The 18,155-nt window shown below is 39.8% G+C and overlaps 1 protein-coding gene across 3 annotated transcripts in view; it reads right to left on the minus strand.

The window, feature by feature from the left end:
* Positions 1-6,863: 6,863 nt before the first annotated feature.
* LOC110953893 (transducin-like enhancer protein 4) overlaps positions 6,864-18,155 on the minus strand; it is a 45,970-nt gene continuing 34,678 nt past the window's right edge. For all 3 annotated transcript variants that reach the window (XM_051950916.1, XM_051950915.1, XM_051950917.1), the window contains exons 14-20: positions 17,435-17,511; positions 17,074-17,323; positions 16,707-16,954; positions 15,227-15,374; positions 14,168-14,318; positions 11,552-11,628; positions 6,864-11,113 (exon numbers count right to left, since the gene is read on the minus strand). In XM_051950916.1, the coding sequence (XP_051806876.1) occupies positions 11,006-11,113; positions 11,552-11,628; positions 14,168-14,318; positions 15,227-15,374; positions 16,707-16,954; positions 17,074-17,323; positions 17,435-17,511 (1,059 nt within the window). In that variant the 3' untranslated portion in view covers positions 6,864-11,005. The remainder of the gene's footprint in view (positions 11,114-11,551; positions 11,629-14,167; positions 14,319-15,226; positions 15,375-16,706; positions 16,955-17,073; positions 17,324-17,434; positions 17,512-18,155) is intronic.

Below are 18,155 nucleotides of genomic sequence, written 5' to 3' on the forward strand. Positions count from 1 at the left end.
CATCGCAGCGGCAGCCGTGAAGTGACAGTACAGATGTAGAGGCACGAAAAGCCTCTCTAAAGGTAAAAAAAATAAAAATAAAGAAATACAATATTTTGATAACTGGAAGGTGAGAACAGGAAAATGGCTGAATAGCACACAAGGATAAGAAAGAAAGAAAAAACAGGAATCTCTTAGTTTGGAATTTGAGGCTGTTTGTTTAATTTTTGCTTTAAATTTCCAAGTATTCAGTTATAAATCAGTGTACTGGGCAAATTTACATTGTGGCCTGATGGTGGCTCCAGAGGAAACACTGAAGGATCAGTGGCCACTTCGCTGTTTCTATTTTGTTTTTACTTGGCTCAAAAACACAATTATCAACCTCCTGCTGGCGATTAAGTGCAGAAATCAGAGTTTTAACTTTTCTACAGTATTAATGTAAATGACAACAACACAAAGGTCAATTTCCTGGTCATTTGCTTCCCTGGTCATTGAAGTTACTTCCTGGGATATTTGAATGGAATATGCACTTAAAGGGGAACTTCGGTTTGTTTCAACCTGGGGTCTGTTTTCATATGTCATTTCATACAAGTGAGTGATGGAGAAATTCATTTTCGACATAGCTCCAGTATTTAGCCAGGCAGGCAGCTTAGCAGCTCAGCTAGCGAAAAGTATCTGGCAACTGGCCCCCCCGCATCAAATCTCGTTCCGAAATCGCGCGATAGCTCGTTTTGGCGCGAGCTATCGCGCGATTTCGGAACGAGATTTGCTTTCTAGTGTCCTGAGTTTTGGATACAGACGACAAAAAATAGCGTTCGCCAGGTAATGTGGAGGTTTTCGTTCACTTCTCATCTCTAGTATGTTGTGGGACACTCGTTGAGACTATCCGAGCCGGTCAGTGTGGGGAAAAAAGCACGTTAGGGCGGACTTTGACACGGGGGGGGGGGGGGGGGGAGTTGCCCGATACTTTTCGCTAGCTGAGCTGCTAAGCTGCCTGCCTGGCTAAATACTGGAGCTATGTCGAAAATTAATTTCTGCATCACTCACTTGTATGAAATGACATATGAAAACAGACCCCAGGTTGAAAAAAACCGAAGTTCCCCTTTAACTTTGTTTTACCTGAACTTTTCCGCAGTGGCCTTGAGTTCTGAAGTTCAGGTTGAAGTTGAACTGGACTACACTGGAATTAAAGTGCATCAACTCATTAGCATAAAAATGACAAAGATGTAAATGCTTAGACAATTGATAATAAGGTCACTATAGTCCGATGTGTACACTCCCACATGTCGCTCAGCAGAGGTCAAATCAGGCGAGAGAAAATGCACGTGGGTGGATTGTGGGTGGACGTCCTTCAAGAAGGATGCAAGTTAACCCAGTTTAAATAAATGAACTGTGGTCAAGCTGCACTGTAAGAATTCAGTAATTCACTTAAATCTGTTCCAACAAAAAAGAGTTATTAGTTTATGTTGAACGGCATGCAGCAAGAAGACGCTTCTTCCATCCTCGCCTGCAGGTGTAGCTTGCAGTGCTCAAGTGTCACTCACCCACTTACACACACACACACACACACACACACACACACACACACACACACACACACACACACACACACACACACACACACACACACACACTCACACACACACACACACACACGAACACACGGTGACTGATTCCTCCCCTGTCTTTATACAAGCCGAGCTGAAATCGCTCATCCTTCCCTTTTTGGAAAGAGATAATGATGCTCGTTTCACAGCTCAAAGAAGTCATTAATGTGTGACACAGCCTTGAATGTAGGATATCAAAGCGCTGCAGAGTGCACACCCCCACCTCCTCCTCCTCCCCCTTAACCTCCCTCCACCCCCACCCCCACCCCCTTCCCGCCCACTAACGGGCACAACCTCGTTAAGACGGCGGAGACATGAATTAATCATCAGTCCACCCTGCAACAGGGCAGGAAATTGTTAGCAGCATCAGCTGTTGCGAGAAATGTCCCTTTGAATCGCTCCAAAGTATAAAGCTCCTTACAAATCTTTCATCTCATTACAGGATCACTGTCAAATTTACTTCGCCGCATAAGCTGGTGGACGTGCCCCCCCCACACACACACACACCCCCACACACCCCCACACACACACACACACCCTCCTATGTCCCCTACCCCCCTTCATCCAATCTTTTTCGCAGATGTGAGGGTGCTGGCAAGGTGACAAATGGGAGAGGATGGAAATTAGTAAGTCAGATAGGACAAGGACAGATTTTGTCAAAAGCAGTACAAGGGCATAAGAAAAGAATATGATAAGATTTACAGCTGTGATATAATCCAATTAAAAAGTACACCCTGAATACGCGGCATAATCTGTCTCTCTAAATACCAAAGATTCTCCTCTCACGCTAGTTTATTTCAGAGGTCTCACCCTGTCTGAGTCCCATAAATTCAAACATTCAGGCAGAAGAGCTCACACTGTGACAAAACTCGCTTCTTCTAATGCCATGCGATAAAATTCCACACTGAGTTATTGCGTTCCTCTCTAGTCACTCCTTTATTTAGTTCTACTCTCTGTGGACAAATCCTGTAAGTTTCTACAACTTTATTACCATCTGAGAGCAGGCATTCTATCATCCTGAGGTATAAGATGAAGTCTTGAGCTAGGCAGGAGTTATTATTATCAAGCTGCCTACAGTGTGATCTTGTTCACAACCATGGCTTACTAAAGAGTTTAAGCCACCCCATTATTGTTCACTGCATGTTGGAGCAATTCATCTGTTTAAGTGAAAACTCCCAACATTTCCAGAGGTACTTGTCACTTTGTGCACTGTGTGTCTTCTTGTGTATTCCATCAAAGACAAAACGCTACAGGCAGGTATGTTGAAAATAGTCTTAGATATCACAGTTAAGCTTCCCCAGCTGATTATTTACATTTAGACAGGTGCAAGGTCTCTGAAAATGTATGTTTAAATATGCAAATTTACTTAATTAAATATGTGCATACAATTAACACTGAATTAAGTCGGGCTTAATTTTGTTAAGGTATTAGTGTTTTTACACAGGAAATATCAGATACTTATTTTTCCCTACTATCAACAGCCAGAGAGAAATCAATGTTCACTATGTTTTTAGGTACAAAATGTTGTACAAGTCATGCTACAAATGATAAATGTTCAAAATGTAGAGCAAAATTGGAACATTTGATGTATGTAAAGGCTACTAAAGCTCAATTTGAGACAATAGCCTTTAAAGATATAAATTATAAAATACTGTACATATTCATTGGAAACCATTATTTACATGTAAACAACAAAACATTTAAATGAGATAACACTTTGAAGCTGATAGATATGTTTTCTAAGATTTACTGCTCAAATATGCAAATACCAAATAATTAAAGATGAATTCATATGCATAGATTTCCAACTGACTGAAGGTAGTAAATTTAACACCTAAATGGGTGTTTTGGGACTTTTTTTCTGAAAGAAGACATGTTTTGGAAGCAAATCAGCCCAAACTCTCAAAATTAACAAGTGCATGAAAAACAATGTTTTTAAATGATTTGAAGTTCAGCTGATGTAGAGGACTGGTACAGTCAGTGGAGAGAAATGATGTTCTACAGTAACGTAACGTAACATAAAGTCCTCAGACCAGGTGTTGAAGTTCTGTTAAAAAAACAAAATAACCATACGAACTGATGCGCTAGACAAGCAAGAATTTTATTCAGTCTTTGGTTGACAAACACAGTGAAAATACCAAATCATTTTTTCCTGATTAATAGTTAATAATGAAATACTATCCAACATGGTTTAAGTTAAAGGCTACTGTATAGGTGGATTCATTTCACTGATTGCTGAAAGACTTTTGTGCTGTTTGTGGTTTTGTGTGGCAGTTTGCACACTCAGTGACATAATTCTTTGTTGTTTTGGCAAATGTGCAAACAGAGACCTTGATGTTTTACGCTTTTGCCTGCGCTTACTCTGGCTTGAGTGATGGCAAAGTCTGCCAGGCAGTTAGCCACCCTGCCAATTTGATCCAGACTGAAATTTCCCACTTAGAATTGAATAACCACGAAATTCTGCACAGACATTGATGACGATGGTGATATCCTGACTTTTCCTTGAGTGCTATAACCTAAATTTGACTTCTTTGATTCCTCAGAAAGAATTGTGAATTTAGTTACATCATAACTTACCTCTATAGCACCAATAATGAGTAATATTTCAATCTCATCAGTACTTTGATTTGCAAATGTTCCCATCAGCTTCAGCAGTACTTTGCATCGACTTGTAATTCTCAAATCTTAGTATTTAAATCTCATGAAACAAAGATGGCGAGCCTGGGAAACATCAGCATATTTGCGTTATTTTGATGACATCATTCAGCCAAACGAACTGCTGTATACTACAGAGCTGCTGCAGACTCGTAGTCTTGCTAATTGCTTTTGCAGTGAGCTGTTCTCTAAAGGAGACCCTCCCATACTTTGTTTGGAGCTGCAGTAAATATTCACTCTGCTGCATCCATAATCCTCCTCCAGAGTCTCCAGAGTGTGCCGTCAGTGCTGTAAAACAGTGAATTAATTAAGAGCGATTCTGACAGCGCTCTGAAGTTAGTAGAGTATTGTAATGGTTCTGTAAAGTGGCACTTTGCAAACATTATGCCAGCAGACTGTGAGGTCACTAACACAATCACAGAGGTTTTTGGAAGTACAATAAATGTGACAGGAATGGTTACGAACTGACATACTCTAAATATCCGAACGTGCTGTCTTGTTGTGACGTACATATAGATGCTATTTTTGCAGCTTTTTGAGCCTAATTTACCAGAAACGCGAGGAAACACATGAAACGCCATCTTGCTTTTGTGTGGCCTGTTTGTTTAATCCAGCTTCTATGTCTGTCAGGAAAGTGGGCAATTTGCATGCTGCAAGTGCTCTTAATATAAAATGTTGAAGTAGGGTGGCTCATTCCCACATTGCATCCCCACCTTTCCTCCTTCTCTCCCACTTTTGGCTGTTTGGAGTGCTGGTTGGAGAGCTGTAACAGGAGTATCATTCACTGTAATGGTGGAGCATCCTCCTCCACAGCCCTCACTTAGATCACTTAATCCACTTTAGCAGTCCAGCGATGTGCTCTGCATGAACACAGCACATTCACAATCGGAGGTTAGACAGAGACTGGCGATGACCTGTCAGCTTGCACTAAAATGCCACACTAAAACACTCTAAACCCTTGTTTCTCACAGCTCACTTAATATGCCTGCACACGGGTAAAAACCCTAAGCTGTCACTGGCAAATAAAAAATTGTCACACTATACTTCATAGTGAACTACTTGATCATTTACTGCAATATTAGTATTTTCACATCTAATTTCCAATGTGGATACTTTTCTTGACCAGTTTATTCAACCAAATTCCTGCTTTCTGCTTAGGAAAAGAGAGAATCTTGAGAATTTCAGGAGTAGGTTTGTGCGTCTATACAAAAAGGTAGAAAGTGTTGTTCTGGTAGCTTTTCCACAAGACAGTTCTGTAAGTTTCATTCAAGGGCAAATAGCCAGCACTCAATAGAATAAGCTTTATTGCAAAATAAACGCCTGCCTGTAGCTTCTCAGCATACTAGTTTTGCAGTAATATTACACTGTCAGGGAAACCATTATGATATTAAAGCCCTGGGCATGCACAGAAAAGAGGTCGGATGATAATGAGGCCATTAACAGGTTGCCATTCACAAATGTGTGAATTGAGAAATATGTGGAGAACAGCGGACAAGTCAAGTGATCTGTCATGAGCATTTAATATCTTTCTGCAGGAGGGAATGGATCTGCTGTCGCTGAGTATAGGTTATTCTGTGTTCATCACCCACACTCACTCGTGTTTTTTTTTTTTAATTTCTGTTACACACCATCAAATACCATGGATAGCCTTCAGAAATACAGAAAATCCTTCTTTGACGCACACCCACCTACAGAATACTGACCTGCGCTGCTTTAACTTCTGGGCACAGAATCATTGCTGCAGAACTTTGCTTTAATATGAAACATTTACTATGGTTTTGTAACGCAACAGGACAACAAATGGGTGTGTTTGGATGTTGATTTAACCTCTAAAAATTCATCACGGGGGATGGTAGATGTCTATTTTTCTCTACTGTCCACAGACAGAAAAAACAATCCACAATAACCAAGTTTTCAGGAAAATGTTCTATAACTCATGCTATGATAAATGAACAAACCAAAAAAAAACAACAACTTCGTAATGTAGACAGAATACGAGAGAAATTTCATTTTGAGAAAATTGCTTCAAACATTAGGTTTTTGTGGACAGTATAAGGCTTTGCGTTTGCCATACAATGAGAATTATGCCCCTTTTTCTATTCTTTTGTAGCACAGTTGCATATTTAGAAGTTTTTTCCCATTAGAATCCCTTTCCTGCACATGAAAAAGCTTGATATGTAACTCTAAACCATTATTTCCTCTAGAATTTGCACCTCCTTGAAATCCCAGGCTCCTTTCCCCCCCCATCAGCTCTTTCCACTCATTGCAGCTCGAGCACACCAGCTCACTTATGAGTCTGCTCCAACACTGTAAAACTACTGCACAATGTCAAGGTGTAATATTGGAGTTTAGAACCAGAAATTGATTCTGAACAAGAATAATAATGAAGTTACTAGAACTGGGTCTTTAGGTTTGTTACATATGAAAACCCAGAAGTCTGACTGTGTTTTTTAGATGGTCATCAGTACACTATAGTTTCAAGGTGGAAATGCTCTGCCACGGTGTCGACTGCTTATTCCACTCATTACGTGCCTTCAAACATACCAAAACCCCACCACATGGACATGGAAGTCAGTCAAACTCTCACAGATTGTTAGAAGAGTGAATGAGGCTCACACGAAATACTTCCACACAATAATTTAATAAAATCAACCACAGACTAGAAAAAAGAGCGCAAAGGCATTTTGTATTGAATGAAAAAGCTCAACTAGCAACAGGTTTCTTTCTGCTGTAAGCTCGAATAATTACATGTTTACAGTGAAGTTATAATACCTTCATGAGCTCAGTCAAGCTAAATGCTCTACACATCGGTGTTGTACGTAACATCATTTCTGCGTCAGGTCATGTTAGCCACCTAACTTGTAGCAATCAGATGAGACGAGTAACATTCAGATTCGACATGAGCGCCAGTTGTGGTTTCCTATTTTTCCAGATGAAGATTGCAGAGTAGATACAGTTCAAGAAGGTGCCACCAGATTGTTGAGACTCATGCCAGAGCAGAAAGCACAGCAGAGTGAATGAATTGTCGTGTTAATTTGAAAGCATATCTGACTGCAGCAAACAGAAATGTTTCAGATTTAGAGAGAGAGAGAGAGAGAAATAAACACAAGATAAGGCAAACACTGTGAAAAAACAAACTACTATTAAGACCCGTCCTTCAGAATGTACAATGTCTCTGTGTGTGGCTGTCAGGAAAAAAAAATAAATCACAAAAATATCTGTAACAACACTAAATTATGTTTCATATGGTCTCAACCCGGTAGAGCTTTTCTCCTGCAGAGGTGACGACACCATAAAACTTCCATTTGCCTTCACACCAGTGCAGTTTTCACGACACTTTGTTCAACTATCACATACATGCTTGTATATAGTGTGTCGTAGATTTACAGAAACATCTCTAGTCATCAACCTGAAAGCTCCGTCTCGTTACATTCCCCAAAAACGCCAAATACTGCAAAGAAAATTTTAAAAACACCATTACTTAGCTTTCTTCTCCTTTAAAAAAAAACACCTTTCGTTCCAGTGCAAGATGGTATCAAGACTTAACAGATTTGATGTATATTGATTTTCTGCAAAGAGCTTAAGGAGGCACTTTGAGAAAAACTTTGAGATGAGTTAATACTTGCAGGAGACTTTCCCAGGCTCTGAAAAGCTGAGCTTTTTTCTACCAGTTCTTTAGATCTATATTTAAGTATTAAGACCTTACAGAAACATAAGACAGGAGGGTAGATCCCAGGCAGGTTAATGCAGAGCATGAGCACTTCTCTCTTTACCAGTTTGAAAACTAAACCAAGGAGATACATGGTTTAACTGAGTTTTTGGTTTGTCAATTTGGTTATTTTTACAATAGGCATCACTGCGAGACAGGGCTACTATGAAAGAAAGTAAAAAAAAAAAGAGGAGTCTTTGACATGGGCTACATCACATCTATTTCTAATGGAAAAAGGTGATTCCATCTGGTAATATGACAGTAACATGTCCATGAGGTTCAGTTTCGTGCCTAGGCGCTACATCAACCTTCACATTGTTTGGAGGTAGATGCTTTTCTTTCTTATTCTGCCGTCTGAATATCATTTTTTGGACTTAATAGGCCTAGAATTAAAATTTTAAGTTGCAAATCTGGTCTGAAAGAAGTTTAAACAAACAGGAATTATTGATAGTGGCTAAATGAAGAGTTTTGGTTTAGGCACACAATTAAAAATGATTACTGTTCAAAAAATTAGCCGCTTCATGGTTAAGTGTAGTGAACACCTTTAAATTTGTTGTTCAAGGTACAATTAGTGATATTTGACATCAAATTTGGACATGTATTGATAGGGTTATTGTCTAGGAGAAGCATAAGTCTACTATTTCTATCGGTACACTGTTTTTGTACGTGAATGTCTTTGTGTAGATTAGTGTAATAAGGGTGTGAATTATGCAGGACAGTTGTAGCAGCAACAAGAACAATGTTACAAAGCAAAAAAAACATACTGCAAAAGTCTATTTAAAAAGAATAACAAGTCTTTCACTTGTGATTGACTTCACCATGTCTGAAAAAATCCAACTAAAACTGCAAGAAACTGTATATTTAACATGCATGCATCCAGCAAAGCAGTCAGAATAATGAGAAATTTGGTCCTGATCATTTCAAAGTGGACACTAAAATGGTTAACCTGGGGTTACCTTTTCTTTCTTTGCCGAGTTTTTTTTATTTTTATAAATTCACCCTTACATGTTGGAAGATGTACACTCAAAAACAGCAAATTTTAAAAATCTCTCCAGTAGCGGAGTCTGTCACATTTCAGCTCTGCGTGTCGTCGAACACTCAGCATGACAAAATGGGGCCAGAAGCGTAGCGGCATAAAGGCACTGTGTTATTTCTACAAGCCAACAGAAGTAAATCCGAGAGAAATCATGGCCATATCACTGTCCACTTGTTTTTCAGATAAATGCCCGAAAGTCTTAACAGAAAATCCAAGCAGGAAATTGAGGGGTGGGTGACCTCCAAACACAGATAAATCAGTTCTGCTGAAATCTGTCAGACAGAATCCAGCGAGCATCCAGAGGAGTCCAAACTGAGGGACAGAACCAAGTGCAAAGGTCAGTCAGTAGTGAGGGCACCGAGGAGAAACTGGTTAGTTTGTTCAGTGCAGACAGGGTCCAAACATACACACACACACATTTGCACACTGAGCTCACACAGAAGTTGAATTACACGAGAAAATGACAAAAACTAATAAAATAATTTAAGGAACACAGGTAGAAAAATGTTGGAGGTAATGAGCACAAGCTGCATTTGAAGAAATGGTTTGAAATATCCTTTTTTGGCTTTCCTACAGAACTATACCTTAGAAGATCATACCACACTCCGTTAAATATGAAACTAAAGGCAGCAGCTGGTTAGCCTAGTTTAGCATAAAGATTGGAAACAGAGAGAAACTGTCAGCCTCTATCTGCATCACAGCACTTACATAGTTAACTATTTAATAAGCTTGTTTGATTAATCTGTGACACTGTGACAAGTTGTGGTTCTACTTGAGACTTCCCAGAGTTTCTCCGGTTGCCTGGTAACCTCGCCGGGACAACAATCGTCTCGTAGGCATGCTTTATTTCTGGACAGAGCAACCTCTGTGACCGGCCTTAATGCTAAGCTAATCTAATTGCATCCTGCCTCCAACCTCTTATTTAGCACTTAGAAACGAGTGTTATTGATGGTTATTCTCCCTGTAAAAAAAGAAGCATGTTTCCTAACAAACTATTCCAGTCTATTGCTTGAAGGACAATTGGACTGTGCTGTTAATCATTCAGCCTCTGTTTGTCAGTCCTTGGAGGATATTAAGCAACCCTTTCTGGATGGGTTCTACATAAAGCTCCACTCAGCATGCATCAGTAATTCAATTAATTTTTGATGGAAGGCTTTTTGAGACAAATATTCCAAAACAAGCAAACAAACAAAATGCCTTAATAGTTTAAAAAAGGAACATGTGGTATGAGGAATATACTGCATGTAAAGACAAGGCAAATTAAGAATGAACTCATTAAAAAAACACTTCAGTTTTGTTCATGAATGAAACCTCTGACACATTTGCTTAAAAAAACATTCATATGTGCATAATTGCTACTGCTGTGTATCCTGTATTTTCACAAATCAATGCAAGATGTCTGCAAGTTGCAATTAACAGCTCAGAAATCAGCAGTCGAAACAAAAATGGCAAAAAGTTTAAAGAGGAAACTGCTGCCACTTTTTCTGCTGTGATCTGTATATTAACACTTAGTTAACGGCATCATTTTTATATATTCTGTGCAGTTCTCTACAGGGACATTCAGGAGTCGTCCAAGAATGATTAAACCCTGATCTGTCAGCTAGTTCAAACACTTTTTAGGCTTTCAGGTCCACACAAAGTACAATATTGTACTTTTATCCAATGTGCACCATCACGTTGCATAAAAGCAAATATATCAGAGGCTTGCAAACGATTTTTACATGAAGGAATGTTATCCAGACAGCAGCATTCGCTTGAGATTCAGTGCACATGGACATTCATTCATCCTCACAATAACAAAAAAGCCACTTAAAAATAAAAGAACAAAAAAAATCTCTGTGCTTAGTTCCACTTGTTCCACGACCAGCTGGGTAGGTCAAAGAAAGGTCACGGTCCAAGAGAGTGTTTGGTTTGTTCCATTCAAATCGATTTTTATACACGTTCAAAATTGGACATAGGTGATGGAGACGTCAGACCTGGATGGAAGGATGGCCTTGCAGCTTAATGACCAAAGCTCTTCTAGTAGATGACCTCGTAGACAGTTGCTTTCTTATCTCCTGAGCCTGTCACAATGTACTTATCGTCTATGGAGATGTCGCAGCTCAGCACTGAGGACGACTCCTTTGACTGCAAGGGGAAGAAAAGATGTGTGAAAATGTAAGAAAAAAGGAGTCGACAAGGATGGAGGTCAAGCTTGTGACAATGTATGTTTGACAGAGCAATTTTTCTATAAACCAATTGAATTACTTGTCCAAGCCACAATATCTCTAAAGTAAAGCGTGGGCACACACACACACTTGCGTTTTCTTCTTCGAGACCTTGATAGAGGCTTGATGTTCTAACATTTGTGTCCTTGTATGTACAGTAATGTCACGTTCTATACATTCTATAAATAACTGTTTTTATTGACTGTTTTCATATAAAAGTTTACATTCATTAAGCAGAAAAGGGGTGGATAGCATTCTCAAAGACATATCAATAAAATCTGCAACCTTCCTGCTATTAGATCGCGCTGTGTTTGGCCTCTCATGCTTACATTCTTGCAGCATGCTGTTCTGCACTTACCTGGAAAATGCTCGCTCCATACGGGGTTCTCCATGCATTCAGCAGATTGTCTTTTCCTGTGCTCACAAACCACTTCCCTGCAGAAGATAACCAGCTACTTGAGGCCACGTCAAGAAAAATTTTAAAAATGTTTCCCATGTAGACGTTGCTAATTCAGCTGTTAATTCTAACAGTTACCACTTCTAGTCACATTACTCTATTCATTACCTACCATGTAGTACCATAACACCCCCGCAAATTACAATATTCTCTACAATATATCACTTAACATGCTTAATAGTGAAGCAAGTCATTAACGCTTCTCATCAATTCACATAATTTGAAAAGTAATTCCCTCAAATTATATATATATTAGATAGATTAGATTCAGCTTGACTGTCACTGCACAAAGTACAGTGCAAAGGCAACCAAAAGCAGTTTACCATCAAAGCAGAACTGTTAAGAAGTAGTAAAAATGCAATGCATTGAGAAATGTATTAATGTGCTAAGAGACATATCGCACAGGCAGTATGAGCAGTATGAACAGAGCATGTTAATATGGAAGATATATAAATAACCAACACCTTCCGGTAATGTATGGAGAGTATGGATATACAGTGTCTATAAAAAGTGTTCACCGCCTTGTAAATTTTCCCCTTTTGTTGCTTTTTCACAAAGAAACACAGTCAGTGTAATCTGTTTTTTTATGTGTACAAAAAAGATGAAATGAAAACAGATTTGTACAAAGTAATTAATTAAAAACATAAATCACAAAATACACCCCCTTCAAGTCAGCTTTTGGTAGTTGGATCTTTGGCTGCAATTACAGTATTGAGCCTGAATGAATATGTCTTTATCAGTCTTGCACATCTAGATGCTGCAGTTTTACCCCATTCTTCTTTGCAAAACCGCTTAAGTTGTGTAAGGTCGCACACGGATCATGACTGAAGAGCCCTTTTCAAATCCAGCCATAAATTATTAATTGGACTGAGATCTGTGCTCTGACTTCCCCTTGCTGTCTTTAAACCACTTCTGTACAGCTTTGGCTTTATGCTTTGGGTCACTGTTTTGCTGGAAAACAAAACGTCTTCAGTTTTGTTGGCGACTGCATGAGGTTGCCCTCCAGGAAGTTATAATGCTGCCACCACCATGCTTCACAGTCAGGTGTCTTCCATGAGTAGCGTCTCATCTGATGGCCAAAAAAGCTCAAATTCGATCTCATCAGACCAAAGAACCTAGCCTAGCCGCACTAGACCCATGCTCTGAAAACGCAAGGGTCTAGGCACACTCAACAGGGAGGGAGGCGGGCTAAAAGGTTGTCTATCAAATCCCTCTGCAGCAATCAGGTAGGTATACAACCAATCAGCGCAACGAATAGGCTCCTAGAGCGCCGGAAATCAGGGGATGCGGTAGTTCGGTGAAGCCTTATTTATACAGTCAATGGGTGAAGCTCAAGTATATTACAGACATGTTAACAGAAAGATTATTCAGTCGGTGCTAATGGAGCTCAACGACTGTTGTTGTTTTTGTTGTCAACCCTGGCAGAGAATTAAATTCGTTGCCGTGGGTTGTCTAGCACGGCTAGGCTAGTTGTTTCCGGTTGTTTCTGTCAGAATCGTTGCGCCTCTGTCATCACTTAGTTACGCCCGCCTTCTGACTCTACACTTCATGGTGATTCGTCCGGCCAGTTTTAGGAGCATCCATCCTCAAGCCTTATGGAGGGTAACTCGACCCACCCTGGCAGAGAATTAAATTCGTTGCCGTGGGTTGTCTAGCGCGGCCAGGCTACAAAGAACCCTCTTCCAGATGACTTCAGTCTCCCACATACTTTCTGGTGACCTCTAGTGAGCAGTCAGAATAATGATAGAGGTTTATTATTTTTCAGCTGTGGCTTTCTCTCTGTCACTCTCACACAAAGATGGTGAAGAACCACAGCAACAGTTGTGTGTACAGACTCTCTCATCTCAGCTGCTGAAACATGTAACTCTTTCGAGAAGTCATAGGTGTCTTGGTGATCTCTCATTAATCCTTATCTTGCATGGTCAGGTTTGCCTGTATTTAACTGTACTCCAAGAGATCTTCAGTGGCTTGGATATTTTCTTGCATCCATCTCCTGATTTGTGCTTGTCTGGACAGACTTGCTTGCGGTTTTCTTTTATCTTCATGGTGTAGTTACAGCCTGAAGAACAGATTCAGGCTGCAGCTACACCATGAAGATAAAAGAAACCTTCCACATACAGGTGTCTTTATACGGCTCACTTGAGACACAATCACTGCATTTAGATGATCTCTGTTTCTCTTATTGTTTGACTTTTAGCACCAATAGGCTGCAGCTGCGTTGAAATAGGTGAGACACTTTAAAAACATAATCATTTATTTTACATTTTAGATTTTTACCTCATCGACATTACTTTGTAGAAATCTGTTTTCATTTTGACATTTGGTGTAAATTCTTGTCAAAAAAGCCAGATTTAAATTGATTCAATGTAGAATATCCACTAAGGGAAAAACTTCAAAGAGGATAAACACTGTTTAGAGGCGCTCTATACTCACTGACTTTCTTTTCTTTTCCTTTTAAAATTCTGTAAGAAACATATCAGAAAACTGAATCATCTCAAGACATTTGTTGCTTCTTACCACAGTGAGCGAATCTGAGCGACAGCACGCAGCTTTCGTGCAGGTGGAGCTGGTACTTGTCAGGTTTGGTGACATGCAGAACCTCCACATTACTGTTCTCCATCCCTACTGCGAGCCACTCGCCTGTTGGACAGTATCCCAGTGAGAAGATCTGCAACCAAACCCAACAGAGTCATGTTTATGGCCGATACATCGCCCATATGAAAAATGCACATGATCACGTTTAATATTGGAGTAAAGGATTTTTGACAGCATGAAGACAGTTTGTCTGTGGACTCACTTTAATCTTAACATCTGTATGAAAGCTTTTCCGCACCAAAAACACTTCAGTCACTTACATTTTTCTTTGTCTAAAAAGATGTTTCAGTTTCTAAAGGAGTATTTACAGTATTTTCTTTTTGCTGAACTTGTTGAGGAGCAGAGGCAGGACGTGGGTGAGACCAGTTATTCCTGGAAAGCAAAAGAACGCCATCTCCCTCCCCGTCTGGCCTGCCCTCTCTGAGCTCCCTTTAATGCACACTTGCCTCCTTGTGTGCACGCTGAGGTTGTGAAATGGGTGTATTCAGGAAAATTGCAGTAATGGTCTATTATTGCTGCCTTTCTCCTCACCTGGAAAAAAACTAAATCCTCACCACAAGTATTATTTTGTGTTAAAAGTATATGAAGACTGGCCAAAAAAAGAGAGCTCACTCTGGCCTTTAGTGTGGGTTAAATGTTCTGAACTGAGCTTGTAAATTACTGCAATCAATCAAAACCCGAGACAGTAATCACACAAACTGCAAATGGCAGTGACTTGTCCCGTGATGCACAATTTTCATCAATCTGTGACATTTCACTCCAACTTAGCCACTAAATAATAATAACAGACATTTGTGCAAAACCAAGCTTTGTGATCACATTACTTGGAAGACCGCGAATTCCCACAGGACTGAACAAATTCCACTGTGCTGCACAAACTGCGATCCTTGCACACGTTTAGCATCCACATGGTTACAATAACAGGTCAAACAAAAGCTATTTGAAGGTGTATAGATACATTTCTGTGATTTTCTTGCGTACCTGGGAGGTGAAGTCGTGCTGTTGGAGTTGTCGTCCCTCCCTCAGGTCCCAGGAGCGGACGGTGTTATCTAGACCTCCAGTCCACAGCTTGGTCCCGTCATTAGAGATGTCTATACAGCTGGCTCCGTCAGTGTGGCCCTGGAACTGCCTGCAGAAAAACGCAAATAGACAAACAACAATGGCTCAATAACAACGCTTACAAAATTCAAAGAACACATATGAACATTTGTATCATGTCTTGGGGGCTGCAGACACTTTCAAGATGGCAAAAGTAAAGAAGGGATATTTGAATTTGCCGTACATAGGCATCGAGTCGCAAGATTTGTGGTTGAAGTTGGACTAAATCAGCAGCGGCAGAAACTAATCCCAGCTTACATCTAAATTTGCAATAATTCTGGAGGCACAAGAAATGCGTCTACACTGGAAAAAGAAAGTCTGTAATGTTAAGGGTCAAGTTACATGTCTAATGTAATCTATTAAAAATACTCTATTTTTATGTAAAGTTGAGTAAAAACTCATATCATACTCAATATGATCTAAAATGAACTGTTTATTATTTGAATTATAACTATAAATACTTGCTTAATAATGGTGGTTTGACTATTTATAGGTAAACAAATAAATATTGTAGGTAAGCATAATTTTCTAACATAAAAATCTATTAACACATTTTTTTGCTCCGCTTTATGTAATTAATAATAATGTACATGATATGGTTTAATTTAACTGTATATTGTTGCTGTAATAATCAGTTATTGGTTTAATAATAGTGGTTTCACTATATCTCAAAGGCAAATCCATTCATTTTAAAAGTGGAGATACTTTTTGATAAGACCTGAAAAATGTTTATGTACAGTTAAACCTAAAAACTCACGTTACACTTCATATGACCTACAATTCACAATTGATTCTTCCAGTTGGAAATCAAAATTTAAATATGACCCTAACTGCAGTATTTTGACATTTTTTACAAGATTTTTACTTGAAATTATTTCATAAAAAATAACTAGTAATGACGGAAAATTGATCGTTTTTAACATGTAAATAACTTTCAACAAACACAGAAAAGCCACAAAGTACATATGACCTCATGTAGAATTCAGGCTAGAAGGAGTGTTTTATTTTGGAAAATGATTGTATTTTTAAGAGATAGTTATATTACATTATTTTATTGCTTTGTTTTTGTTTTTTTACATTTCTTTTTATACGGTGTAGAGTACAAACCATTGATTGATTAACAGTGATTAAGTAACAGAATCTACTGCCTGCATAGAGAGAATGCATAATACAGTAAACAAAAACAACATTGTGCTTTTCATATTTTTGAAAAAAACATGAGCCAATCAAGGAGAACATATGACAGTTTGAGAACTTGTTTAAGCTCATGGTTGGATGGCTATGGCTGATGTAGCCAGTTTTAGTTTAATCCTCTCAGGCTGATACATTTGATGTATTGTTCTGTACAAACTGAGCTCCATACCTGACCAGAGTCTGGTTGTGGAGATCCCACACGGCTATGTTTCCGTCGGAGCAGCAGGAGAAGCAGACTTTGGAGTCGGGGCTGATGGCTAGAGCGTAACAAGCAGGCGCTGATGAAGTTAGTTCGGCTTTGATCCGAGGAGTCGGTGTCGCCAAATCCCAGATGGACAAAGTACTCGCCTCGCCTCCGACAATGAGAGTCCGTCCATCCGGGAGTAGCCGACAGGAACGGATGTAGTTATCTCTGTTCTGATGTGACAGACACAGCCAAGTTATTAAAAAGCATCCATGCAGAAAGCAGTGGCTGCAAGCAGCAATCATCTCCTCGTGCAGTATTATAATAATAAGGACCAACGTGTTGCACTCACAAGGCAGTCCAGCTGGGATACGGGGGTCTTGTTGCCCGGGTGACTGATGTCCCACACCTTGACACAGCCCTTGCCGCCGGTGTAGACATGACGCGTCGGGTTACTGATGGTAACAGCGCACACCACCTCCCCGTGGCTCAGAGTATTGATTTGCCGAGCGTGGCGCGGGATGCCGGGGCCAATCAGCGCGTCCGGAGGAAAAGGCACGGGCTGCATCTGACCGTCGGCGCTCACATGAAAGGAGTAGGCTCTGGAGGAAAGGAAAAGGGGTCATGTGGGGAGGCAGGATAAGGAACAGGGAGAACAGAGAGGACGAGGTGCAGGGAAAAGTGCTATTTGTGAGTGAGGAGGGGAAACATACGGTTTTCCACCAGGAATGCCCGACAGGTTGGGAGGGAGGCCGGGGACACGTATGTGGTGGTGAGGATCAAATCCCACCTACAGGACACGAGAGGGTGACACGGTTTGACAGCAGTTTAGAGCAAACACACAACTGCTCAAACAACTAGAACTGAGACGTCTCAGTTAGAAGTCAGAAGAGGAAAGACAAGTGGTGCTGGTGGGGCAGGAAAACAAGACCTAACAGGGATGGAAGACATTTATAGACTTATAGGTACTAAAGTACAAAGCCAGCAGTCTGCAAGCACTGATTTGGTAATAAAACACATCCAAGTTAAAGCACTTACATTACATGCAGTATATCAAACAGCAGCATCAACAGCATTTAAATTCATAACAGATTTCAGCATTTTTTAATTGGAAAAGAGGTGATAAAGTGGTGTAATTATCCCACAGATGTCTAAAAAACACTTCTTTTCCATCAAATTTAGCTTGTTTTTAACTTTTTCTAGATGTTTTAACCTGCAAATCATTATCTAGCCGTCTACTTGATAAAGTAATACCATCACTTAAGGCACATTTTTTCATTTGTATAATTGTTTTTGACAATTGTACACTTCTTATGATCATACTAGCACCTTCAAATACTGAAAAAATTCCCTTTTCTAAATAGAATGACTTGTAGCAACTGTCAAACGATTACAGTCGCTTCACAAGATGTGTCGCTGTTACTGGTGGATACA

Source organism: Acanthochromis polyacanthus, chromosome 7 (genome assembly GCF_021347895.1).
Source record: "Acanthochromis polyacanthus isolate Apoly-LR-REF ecotype Palm Island chromosome 7, KAUST_Apoly_ChrSc, whole genome shotgun sequence".
Lineage (NCBI taxonomy): Eukaryota > Metazoa > Chordata > Actinopteri > Pomacentridae > Acanthochromis > Acanthochromis polyacanthus.